Below are 13191 nucleotides of genomic sequence, written 5' to 3'. Positions count from 1 at the left end.
ATGTATTACATTTTGTATTATGATAAAAAGAAATATAACTTTAAAAGCCCATGAAAGTTATGAAAATTGACTATATTAAGAGATTACAAAATATTCCTTAAAATATAAAAAATAAAAATCGGTTTGATCAAGATATAAAATGAATTCCTCTTTTGGTAACGTCCAAGTATCTCATATTAGAAAAACCCTACCTCTCCCTCTTCTGTTTCCCACAGAAAACAATATAAAATCTGGGAAAACTACTTAAAAAACAACTACCTAAAAAGACTAGCAGGCAACCAAAGGAGAAAAGAAATTAGAGAAAACTCAACACTACAAGGGAGTGGCACCATGATACATTCATACAGGGGAATACTACTGATCAATAAAAAGGAGCAAATCACTAGTCACATAATGAATCTTAAAAGTATTATGCTGAAGGAAGAAGCAGAGTACATACTAGCAAGTCCATTTATATTAAGTTCTAGAACAGGCAAAACCTATGGTGGAAAAAAAATCAGTTAACAATGCTTGCCTTGGAGAGTGGGGGACAAAGGTAGGTGCTACTAATTGAGAGCTGGAGAAAAAGAAACAGGATGTATCCAAGAAGTACAAAGAAAAAGGCAAATTCAAAATGAAACAATAGATGACTCTGTTTATGAAACTAGTAACTGTTCAGAAAGGAAAAAAAATAAGTAATTTTTAATCATGGTCTCCCATTTTTATCCACAGGAATGTATACATGCTGGCGTGTACATAGACACACACAAAGAACTTTCTTTGAAGTGCATCACAAATAATAAGATGAATTGATGGTTGAAGAGAAGAATGAATTTAGAATAAAACAAATGTAGTTAAAATATTAATTGTAGAATCTAGGTGGTGGATATATGAGTTTTCACTGTACAATTCTTTCAACATTCTTGTATGTTGGAAAATCTCATAATTTCCATATGTTGGGAAAGAACAGCAAAGAAATGCTGAACTTGCCTAGCTGGGTTTTCTGTCAGTAATCATATTAATATTAAAATTATGAAACTACTTTATATGATCATATTATTAAACAAATAAGGAAGTAGATTACTGTTATTAGGAATTAAGTTTTTCAGAATGAGAAAAAAAGATAAATACAAAATAATTTAAGAAAACAAAAACCTACAAATATCAATGTAAACACCTAACTTTTTAAAAAAAATCTCTCCCACAGCTATATCTACTAAAAAGGTCTAAAAGCAATGATCTCAAGTAACAATGGGAACACCCAGTGCCCAGATCTTGATTTCAAAATACCATTCACTATTAAAGGGAACCAGGACTCTAGTACTACATCACCCTTAACTGAATTCTGGTCTGGGAAAAACCACTGCAAAGGATTTTCTTTTTACAACTAGCTGAAAGTGAATTCAGACTGAGTATTAGATGACTACTATGGAATTATTGTTAATTTTTTACATATGATCATTACATTTTGGCTATGTAGCAGATTATTTGCTTTTAGAACCATTGAGATGTACATGCCATGTTGATTGCAGATTATTTTTAAATGGATCAATACAAAAAAAATGTATATGTGTGCATGTCTATATTTGTACATATAATACAAAAACAGAAGAGAGAATAGATGAACCTATATAGTGAACTACCAACTGGTCCATCTAGGTAGAGAATATACTACTTTACAATTTTTATCATACTGTTCTTACTACTTTTTTACATATGAAATTTCATATTAAAAAGTTGACTAAAAAACCTGAACAAAGTAAGGAATAATACTCGACAAACATGGCAAGCATAGAGGCCAATGAAAGTCAGAACTTAAGAACAGGCATGAATGTGATAAAAAGAATGCTGGGAAGTTTAAAAAGAGGTTTGTAGGGACACCTGGGTGACTCAGTTGGTTAGTCAGCTGCCTTCGGCTCAGGTCACGATTCCAGTGTCCTGGGATCGAGTCCCACATCAGGCTCCTTGCTCGGTGGGAAGCCTGCTTCTCCCTCTGCATCTGCCTGCCATTCTGTCTGCTTGTGCTCGCTCGCTCTCCCTCTCTCTCTCTGACAAATAAATAAAATCTTAAAAAAAAAAAAAAAAAGAAGAGGTTTGTACCTCTCAGTTTGCGGGATACCTTAGCACAATTATCTGGCACCTAGAAGGCTGTCGGTTAACACCCATTAACTTCCTACAGGGGTGAGGAGTCCTCAGATTTTTGGCTCATCTGGGTTCATGTCCTAGCCACGTACTCACTGTGTGTCCTTTGAAACAGTTATCTAATATTGCAAAGTCCCATTTGACTACTCTTTAATAGAGGTTTATAGCTCTCCCAGTGTATAACATGATATTTGTGCACACCTTAACAAAATATGTGGCACCTGGAAATCTGTCAGTTAACAACTGTTAACTTGCCAGCTAGCCTTCTACAAGTTCCTGAATCTTGCTTCTCCCTTGCTTTTCAACTTCGGCTTCGTCTTGAGCCTCAACCAAACACATCTTGTCACTACTCTTAAATAATTCATTATCCTCTTTCACCCTGAGCTTTTATTTTGCTATTTTTCTTTCTTGGAATGCTGCTTTCCTCTCACTCACCCAACCAAACTCTATCCATCCTCCAAAATCTAGAAGATTCAGATTTTATTCTTTCATCAGATCTTCCTCAAGTTTGCCATTTCATACTGACTTAATTCTTCTTTGACAAAGCCTAGCTGTATTAATTTTTTGATATTTTATAATAAAATTTTAGAGAAGGTAGACTAAACTAGACTAGAGGTAGGCGGTAGACTCATTAAAACGCCATTTTAACTATGTTAGCCATGTAAAAAATGAAGCATTTTTCTACCTTAAAGACTATCAAAACCAAGCTAAGGAAAAGAACTCTGAGCCTCTAAAGGTTAAATATTTGACTGCTGAACATACAAATGTTCTCATATTTTGACAAATTCTGTTCTTTGAATTTGTATACACCAACACAGTACTTAATAATGTTGTACAAGTACTAGTCAGTAAATATTTGACCAACTAATCAAATGGCATAATTTCCATAAGTTAATTCCAGAAACTGAAAAACCATCGTAAGACTCTCCTTACTATCTAGATCATTTTTATGAAATTTCCAGTTATATTTGATAGTGACATCAGGTTACATCTGCACAAAACAAAGTGGAATTGTAAATAAAAGAATTCATAGAGAACATTCAGATTTCTTTAAAGAAATAATTTTATAATTAAGGGAGACAATTTTTATAGGAATTATGATCAAATATAAATATGCATGTATAGCAGCAAAGCTATTTTCATCTAATGAAGATAATCCCTAAAGAAACTGAAAATCATACACATTTCCAGTTGAGTCAAATATTTCTTCCTATCTTTCTTCTATCATTTCAATAAGGATTAAGTTTATTTAACATTTTTATAAATCAGTAACTTTAGAAAAGTCATACTACCAAATTAAGAAAATGGTCAATTCACAATTCACTAAAAATATGTACAGAACATAAATGTGGAGGACACTGATTTCCAGAAGAGTATTTCCTGCAATGTGAGAGATGATATAATAGCAAGTGTTTAGTCCCACCCTGTACTTAAACCAGTGCTTCTTAAACCCTTCCACTGAAACGGCCCTCTCCGGACAAAAAGTCCTTAAAAAGGATGGGCGGAGCACATACAGCTCTGTGAACAGAATAATGCAAATTATACCACAGTTCCTATTTCTCATGTTTTATCTTAAAAAACTCATGGATATAAAGAAGATATGCCATATTTATCCTATGGCTTTGTATATATCCTGAGACATATTTATGATATTTATGTACTCTCAGTGATTTATGTGATCCAGTTTGAAAGGCACTGACTTAAACCAAGGTATGTCCATCTGAAAAAATGTTTTCTTAAATTACGACGTAAGAATAATTTCATCTTATAATGTCAGGGATAAAAAATAATGAAAATTATTTCACATTTGTTATAATAATAATTATATAAAAAGTATCAGATTGGGTTTTTAATATAACCTTAATTTTCAAAATGTAAATATTATCTTGCCAACTGTAATAAAGGCACTGAGGTGGTCCAAAAGCAGTACAGCAAATATTAGTGACTTTGTCCACAAGTGTTTATTGTATCATCATCTCATCAACATTTCATTTTTACAAAAATCTCTTTCTGTAACCTGTGTTTTTTAATCTTATTTTTCAAGCATTTAATGGAGGTACCCTGTGAACAGCACAATGGCCATTACGGTATAAAAAGAAATTCTTCACTAGTGCTAGAGCTTTAAGACTGATCAACAGTGGGTGATGTAAGACCATTTACATTAGAAAAGAAATCAAATTTAAGTCCATTCTTAGATTCAAGAAGAGTTGGCATTGTAAATGGAATAGAATGTAAATTTCATACACAAATCCTAGACCTGATCCAAAATGGAAACAGAGTAAGCAAGAGAACAAGGACCAGAAGATACTTAGCAAATTCTAAGCAACCTCTCAGTTAGTTTCTGTCACTGGCCAGTGACATGTCCTTGGGTAAATTGTTTGCCTCTTGAGGACTTATATTCACCATATGAAAGGAGTGTGCATTTCAATTTTTACACCTAAGCTTCCATTACTCTCAGCTAACACCTCTTTATTAGCATTTTTAAGCAACTTTTTAAAAGAATTCACATTTCTATATACTCAGCTATCAGTCTTGGTCCTTTTTCTAAAAAAAAGATTTAGTCATTTATCATTTGAGAGAGAGATAAAGATGGGGGAGGCAGAAAGAGAAGGAGAGAATCTCAAGCAGACTCCCACTGAGTGTGGAGCCTAAGGCAATGCTCATTCTCACAACCTTGAGATCCTGATCGGAACTGAAATCAAGAGTCAGAGGCTTAACCAACTAAGCCTCCCAGGGGCTCCAGTCTTCGTCCTTTTTAAAATATTCTCTCAGCTCTTGCTTCTTAACCATTTCACTTCATAATCTGGGACACAGTAAAACTGCCAAGTGAAAACTGCTACTATAATATTAATTTTATTCGGAGTTCTACTGACAAAATACACCAAAATACATCAAAATACACCAAAATACTTTGGTGTATTTATTTTTTAAAAGCTTTGATGATTTGACATTTGACATTAAAATTAAATTATATTGTGTTCTTATTCAAATACTTGATTATATTAAAAGCCATAGGAAAACTATGCTACTAACCATCTTCCAGTCTGATTTGCAATCTGTTCTTCTAATTTCTGTAGCTCCGATGTGTATGCCATTATTCGAGCATTGCATACCATGAGATTCTTAACTGCATGCAAGATCTGGTCTTTCTGAGTGCTCAGAGAAAGGAGTTTCCATATTCCTTCTCGCATTCGAATTTCTAAATCTATTTTTTCTTGAATGCTGCAATCCTTTAAAAAAGAGAGAGAGAAAAGTATTCTTGAAAGATAGCAAAAATTCATAATTATAATATTTCTTTTTACCCCAATAGATGGAAGACATACTAGACATCATTTTAATGTTGTAACATATTGGGAAAGTGACAAACTTTTAATGTATAATAGCACAAATTATATAGCTATTGATAATGCTCTTTGCAAAACCTTTATTTTATTAGGAAGTTTTTACAATCTAGTAGAGAAACAGAACAGAAATGGGGGTGAGAAACATTACATATTCTTAGCATAATTTCACAAGTTTGAATAATGTCTCCCAAATACTCCTGTCCTCCTAGAACTGCAGAATGTGACCTATTCGGATATAGGGTTTTACGAATGTAATTAGTTAAGATGAAGTCAAACTGTAATAGTATGAACCCAAACCCAATGACTGGTGTCCTTATAGGAAACCCACATGAAGAAAAGAGACATTCACAGAGAGATTACACGCAAAGACTAAAGCAGAGATGGGAGTAATGAGTCTACAAGCAAAGGACCACCAGGCAACAAAAGGAAGCTGGAAAGGGCAAGAGAAAAATTCTTCCCACAGCCCTTAGCAGGAATATGGGCCTGTAGGTGGGTACCTTGATTTCATACTTCCGGACCCCAGAACAATGAGAGAATAAATTTCTACTGTCTAAAGCCACCCAGTTTGGGTCATTTGTTAAAGAATAACCTCAGGAAACGAATACAATAATACAGTAACTAATGTAAACATTATAGCATATGCACATATTATATATGTTGTATTGTGGGATGGAAAGATATGGTTGATGACACTGAATTAACCAAGGTAAGATTTTCTAAAGGAGAAGATGCTGGAAAAGGGACTAAGTTTTAGTGGCTATGGTAAGCAATGTAAATAAAATCTCAGAAGCAAGAGTGAAAGCACTGTGCCCAGCAAATGTCAGAAGCTTTTAGCTATTGGATGGAACAGAGATTTAGAATAGATTTTTGGATATGTTTACTTTAGTTTTTTTTTTTTTTAAAGATTTTATTTATTTGAGAGAGAGAGACAGATAGTGACAGAGAAAACAGGAGCAGGGAGGAGAGGGAGAAGCAGGCTCCCTACTGAGCAGGGAGCACCAATGTGGGACTTGATCCCAGTACTCTGGGATTATGACCAGAGCTGAAGGCAGAGGACTTAATTGACTCAGCCACCCAGGCGCCCTGTTTACTTTAATTTTAAGAGTCATCATGAAACTACTATATCACTTTAGTTCTGAAAGTCTTTTATTCCATACAATTATCATGTAATGGCCTGGTTCTATACACAATTTATACATGTAACATTAAAATTCTATAAACTCCAACATATTATTTTGATTTAATTCACAGTGGCTTTTAAAAAAAATTATAAATCATTGGATACTCTTTAACTATACTATCAACATAATAATGGTCCAGTATGTCTATTTCTAAAAGTAGAAGTCTTGGCTTCTGCGGTAAAAAATAAATGTTATAATTTACCTTTTAAATGGATCAAAAGCTGTATCAAAAATGTAAATGGAATATAATAACGGAAGTTCCAAATATTCAAAAGACAATCTTTTCAAAAGAAAACTAAAAGTCAGGAGAGCAAGTCTATGAAAAGTACCCTAAAAGAGAAGCTGTAGCAGATGACTTAACTTGTCTATCCAAATCAGCCAAATGCACTATTTGCATGCAGAAGAACAGATCTGTTTAATTACTTTATGTAATTACATCATGTAATTACTTCTCCAGTAGTAGAACTCAAAACTGGTATATTATATAAATGTAGTCATTTGCTGGTTTTCGTTCTTTACACATAGCTGAATTTCAACAATTCTGTTTCATCTTTTTATGACTTTGTCAGTCTTGAAGTAAATTCTTCTTTAATATAATTAATAATTAATTATAAGAATTATCCATGTGACCCATATGTCTATAGAAATAAGCTCTGGCAGGCTGGTTAGTATTGGAGAGTTTATGCAGGGAACAACGTGAAGCCAGGATGAATAGCTTTACCCTACAACTCAAATACAAACAAATACCATCTGCTACCATTAAATTCAATTTTGCTTTTTAATAGTGTGAGGCAGCCAGCTGAACCAGCAGAACAGTTCTTAAAGCTGGCTGCATATTAGAATCACCTCTGATAGGGGAAGGGCCTTATAAAAGTACCTAAGTTAAGACTCACCCACCAAAAAACAATTAGACTCTCTGGAGGTAGAGCCCGAGTTTTTGTTGCTGCTGTTTTTCTGTTTTTTTTCTTTGAAGTTCCTCTGGTGATTCAATGTACAGCCAGGGTAAACCCACTGCGGCACTACTTGAAATTCCATAGCAATCTGGACAGTTGCAACAACCTTAAGGAACCAGTAGGTGGCCACAAACACGTTAAAGAATCAGTTTGGGCTTCTAGGGTTTCCATCTTATAAATCAAGATGGTCTTCTCTTCATCACTTAATAAAGATTATAAAATTATAGAGGCTTGGGAAATAGTGCAGAAATGAAATGCAAAGTTAGGGCTTCTTTTTTAAATCACCTTATTTGTAAGGTTAAATAATCATTAAGGAAATTAGATGTATCTAATAAATTAACATTAGAAATCTATCCTTTAGAGCAGGGATCAGCAAACTATTGCCCAGTCAATGCTAGTCTTTTTGTAGATAAACTTGTACTGGGGCACAGTCACGACCATTTGTATTATCTAAGGCTACTTTCAAGTACCATGGCAGAGTTGAGTAGTTTCAACTAAGACCATGTGGCTCACTCACAAAGCTGAAAATATTTACCTACCTTGTTCTTTTACAGAAAAAGTTCACTGATCCCTAACCCAGCCAAATTAACATTCATAGTAAACTAGTTTACCTCCCCTATTCTACAGTGAGCGAATGTGGATCTGGGAGGGCTGACATAAGTGAGATGAATTAAGTGTATGTACACTTTAGAATGTACTAGTGTTTAAAAAAAAAAAAAAGCTATGGTGTTAGCTAGTTTTGTGGTCTCTGCAACTTTAGTATACATCTATACTTCACACACAGAAAAAAACTCTCTGGTTAAGTGATATTACTCTAGCCAAGAAAGTCTTTATGGAGTCAAAGAACTTAATTTTAGTTAGTAAGGGGTACAAAGTGCTCCTGGGGTAATAGTTGATGTTATCCACAGTGAGAACAATGATCTTGTAATGAGGGCACAGACTGAGCCCCAAAGTGTAACAGGATGGAGATTAAATCCCTATTGCTGCTGCCTCAACCATAATAGCAGAGTCAAGACTGAGTAGGACCCAAGACAAAAGCGTATACCCATCCTTCTTAGAAATGTCAGAAAGCAAGTCTCCAGAAAGAGCGAAGAATGGGGGGAAAGCCTTCCTTTTGCCATTTCTTCTTCAATTTTCTAAACAAGAGTTTCCTTGTAATCAAGTCAAATGAAGCTTATGGCACTGTCCTGATCATGTAAGTATCTAAAGTCAGACTGATAAAAATAAATGGACAGACCAAGGCTAAAAATGAAACAGGAAAAGGTCTTAAAAGTGCAAATCTAGATTACGTAGAAAACAGAAAGATACTAGTTTTGAAGAGCTAGAAGGGGACAAAGGAAGTCCAAAGAAAATGGCCTTAGTGTTGAAATTAAGCACAGACTTTAAAAAAAAAATGAAGTTGGGCTGCTAATAAGACAACTGTAGTAATCCAGATAGAAATTATTACCTACATAATGGATATAGTTAAACCATGTTCACTAAGAGACCATGATGAAAAGGACTGCAAATGAGTATTTACAGCATATATCCTTCCTTCTAAAAGATACTGCATGTTATTTTAAGAATTGTTTATGTAGAGAAAAAAATCTGGGAATTGTTAATAGTGGTCATTCTGGGAAATGGCATTAGAGAAAGAATTCTTAAATTCATGTTTCTATATACATTTACTTTGGTGAAATGACATAATGAGATCGGGAAACTGAAGAACTCTATTAAAATCTGTCTTTTGCTTTTTTTCCTGCTTCTATTCTTGCTAGGACTTGATCCACACCCCACTTTACACATGCCTTATAATGCAAATAGTGTATGTCCTCCTTGTAAGGGTCAAGGAGTTCAAGATTTCTCTAGAACAGATAACATCCAAGAAAGAACCAGATGAGAATGACTGGAGGAATCTACCATATGTGTATTCCAGACCACCAGCACTAGACATCTTGACGCCAAGACCCCCCTCAGCTCCTCCACCCGGGCTCCAAGCAATAACACTTGGGTCCTCGTCTTTGTTCTAACTGGTTCCTGGTTGCCTGAGAGGACACATACACCACACCGTTATCCTCAATAAAAATCCCCAGACCCCAAACTAAGACAAGACTCGTGCTCCTTTTCTGAGTTTCCTGAGCATTCATCCATATCTGCTCTCTATCTTCAATAAACTCTTTAACCTCCTATGGGCTCAGATGAGATTTCCATCCTGCAAGAAGTTAAGGACATTCTTAGCTAGTCCTATGGGACCCCATTCTGGGTCCTCTGATCCAGCCTGCTGGCACCAATAGCATTACATCTTAATCTTATTTTTATTAAGATTTCTAAAGTTTAAATATTTAAATATTTAAATATTTTTATAAAATAAAACTTTAAATATTTTTAAAGTTTAAAATCTAGGTGGCTGCCCCAACATCTTAGATGAATGGGAAAAGAGATGGTAAGAAAACAGTTTTCTCTCAAGTATATTCTGAGTGTTAGGTAATATCCTAAGTATTTTTTTTTTTTTAAGACTCTATCTATTTACTTGACAGAGAGAAACCACAAGTACACTGAGAGGCAGGCAGAGAGAGAGAGAAGGAAGCAGGCTCCCCGCTGAGCAGAGAGCCCGATGCGGGACTCGACCCCAGGACCCCGAGATCACGACCCGAGCCGAAGGCAGCAGCCCAACCCACTGAGCCACCCAGGCGCCCCAATATCCTAAGTATTTTAAAGAGGTTCTCAACTCCTAGTAACTTTCCAAGATAAGCATCTTACCCATTTTACAACTGTGAAAACTAAGGACTTAGAAAAGACAGATAAGTTATTCAAAGTTGTATAACAAGCAGAGTTGGATTTGACCTTAATCTGACTCCATAGCCAATACTGTGTGTACTCACAGATGACTCCAAGGTTTGAACAGAGGTGTTTCACTAGTATTTGACCACCCAGGAATTTTTGCCTAATAGATGGCAGGTTCATTAATATCAAAGGAAAAATAGCAAATAAAAATTCAGTTAGTCAAACATAAAATTCTCTTACTGACCCTCAATATTAGGTTGAAACCTATTACTATTTTGCAATTTTTATTCAAGATCCTAACAAGGAATTCCACAACTCTTATTATTTGCTTTTCTTGCTGCCTAAGAAATCATTAAATACTGTACCTTCTCACATGAAAATAATCCAGCCTTTGTGTATAATTATTTATTTTCATTCCACGTAGCTAAACTTCTTTCATGACCTTATCCTCTTCTTTCGTATAATTCCTAAATATTACTGCTGCACACAACTAAATAAATATACTCAAACCACTATACAAACACCTATGCAACGCACACAAGAACTTCCACAGATTGCCAGTTCACTAGAAATCAAGATTTTGTTAACAATCGGGACAGCCAAAGTACATAAAGGAAAGGACAGAAAAGAAGCATTTTACATTAAAATGTTTGAAATTTTTGAAAATTCTGGCATAAAACAGCATTACTAATAAAGGAGTTGGACTTTTCTGCATAATGATTCTTAATGTCTTGCTTTATTTTTCTCAGTATTATTGAAGATTTACTAACGATGTTGTATCGACTGAGGTTTCTAACAAAGAATAATTTTCTAAGGAAAGGCTTTGCCAGGGTTCTAAGCAAAGACGATATAAAATTCCTCATAGTCTGCCAATTTTGACCTACAAAACTGGTATTTTCATACAGTTTAGTCTATCTCAGAATTAAGGAAAATAAGACAGAAATTAAAATAGAAGTGAAGCTCCAGCTTAAAGATCAGTTTTCTTTTAAGACTCTAAAATTATGGTTAAGCGGAAAACAACATTTTAATAACTGGTTTCCCTAAGGAAAAAAAAATGCTGCTCTCTATGAAGTAAAAAGGTTTCTAACCACCCCCCTTTACATGGCGAAAGAGCAATCTATCAAACTTCTTTCTTATCCAATGCAAAAGGGATCCATTTTCAATTTTCTAAAGTTCCAAGGGTGCAGTCCCCCCCCACCACCACCACCACCCTGCCCCTCTAGTTTCTGTCGTGCGCAGACAGCGGTCCAGTACTTGTGCTGCCGTCAAATCAAGCGATAAGCAAACTGTCCTCCCCGGGCCTCGGGTGGGCTTCTTGGAAATCCCGGAACCTGCATTTCCCCAGCATCACCTACGCTTGGGCGGGGTGGGGGGGGGGAGGGGTTCCAACGCTGCACGGTGCCGGGAAGCAGCGGGCAGGTGCGCCCGGAAACGCACGGCGGAGCTCTGGCATCGCTTCCCCCACTGGGGTCTGTCTGTTCCATGAGAAACCGGGGGCCGTGGGGAATGCGGAGATTTCTAAGCTCCCTTGGAGCCTCAAAAGTGCGGCCTCCCAGTCCTTCCTTTTGTTTCTGGTCACCGCTGGATAGGAGACGCGGCCTGGGGTTTTCTCGACGCCGAGGCACAACGGTGGCGTGAAGACCTGAAGCCGGGCCCTTCGTCACTCACCTGCTGGGCAGGAAGGCCCGCCAGGCGGAGTTCGGGACCCCTCGAGGTCTGTCCCTCCATCTCCCGCGTCCCAGCCCGGGCCGCCGCCACTCCTCCAAAGGTAAGATTTGAAAATCCCGCCGCTCGCCTGAGCCGCGGAGGACGCCAACCGCCGTCCCGGCTGTACCAAGTCCGGCCGCAGGGGGAGGGGCGCGGGGGGCGTCCCGCCGGAGGGCGCACGCGCAGTGGGAGCGCCCCGCGTCGGGGCCTCCAGAGTGGGGAGCCGGCGGAGAGCCGAGCTCGCACAGCCCGCGGAGAAGTGGGGCGCGGACGGCCGACTTAAGGCCATGACTGGAGTGTGGGCGGGCCTGGGGTGCGAGTGGGCAGGGCCGAGGGTAGAGCGTTGGCTACGGAGCTCACCTGGCCCGGCTCAGGGTTTCTGCTGCTGGTGGTGGTCGAGGCAAGCCTTTGGTGCTGAATGCATTTTCCCTGCATCCCCGGTGCAGGCTCTTCCTCCAGGGCACTTGCGCTGGCTGCAGTCCCTGCGTTCTTACGAACGACTCGGGGACACACAGTATCACTGGGAGCCTATGGTGTCATTCCCAGAGAACCAAGGGACACTGCTCCCAGCGCTCACACAGCACAGGGTCACTCAGAGACCACGGCCCTGTTAACCCGGCTAGTGGGATACCGTGGCATTTCACAAGGTCTTTTCTTTTGTCCCCGGTGTTTCTTTGTAATTCCATATACCCCCACCACACACGCCCAAGTAGTGTGAGTAGTGTGTTCTTGCAAAGACTTCTTTCCTGAAAGTAGTTTATTCTTTTCTTGCAAAATACTTTTCATTACTCCTTCCCCACCAGCATCCAAGCGAACGATGTATTTTCCCAGAGCCCCATTTTTTTGCTGTCCCTAAAGACCAACACAAAGCTCTTTTTTCTTTTTCTTTTCTTTTCTTTTCTTTTTCTTTTTTTTTTTTTTTAAAGATTTTATATTAAAGAGATTGAGAGAGAGAGAGAGAGAGAGCGCCCAAGCTGGGGGGTGGGGGGAGAATCAAAGGGAGAGAGAGAAGCAGACTGCCCTCTGAGCAGGGAGCTCTTCATGGGCTCAATGTGGGGATTCTGATCTGGGGTCTCCCGGATCATGATCTTCAGCAAGAGGCTGAAGACTCCCAGGTACCCC

General features: G+C 37.8%; 1 protein-coding gene across 6 annotated transcripts in view; it reads right to left on the bottom strand.

The window, feature by feature from the left end:
• Positions 1–12395, bottom strand: part of RTKN2 (rhotekin 2) — a 72973-nt gene extending 60578 nt beyond the window's left edge. For 2 of the 6 annotated variants that reach the window (XM_013063053.2, XM_004765683.3), the window contains exons 1-2: positions 12031–12345; positions 5155–5351 (exon numbers count right to left, since the gene is read on the bottom strand). In XM_013063053.2, the coding sequence (XP_012918507.1) occupies positions 5155–5351; positions 12031–12090 (257 nt within the window). In that variant the 5' untranslated portion in view covers positions 12091–12345. Of the gene's footprint in view, positions 1–5154; positions 5352–7543; positions 7959–12030 lie in introns of those variants that run through there. The other 4 variants (XM_013063051.2, XM_013063052.2, XM_013063055.2 and 1 more) reach the window with 4 other exon arrangements.
• Between the last annotated feature and the right edge of the window lie 796 nt (positions 12396–13191).

Source organism: Mustela putorius, unplaced genomic scaffold (genome assembly GCF_011764305.1).
Source record: "Mustela putorius furo isolate JIRA1106 unplaced genomic scaffold, ASM1176430v1.1 tig00003949_pilon_pilon_pilon, whole genome shotgun sequence".
NCBI lineage: Eukaryota > Metazoa > Chordata > Mammalia > Carnivora > Mustelidae > Mustela > Mustela putorius.
Note: the sequence above shows the minus strand (reverse complement) of the source record. Positions and strands in the feature narration are given on the sequence as shown.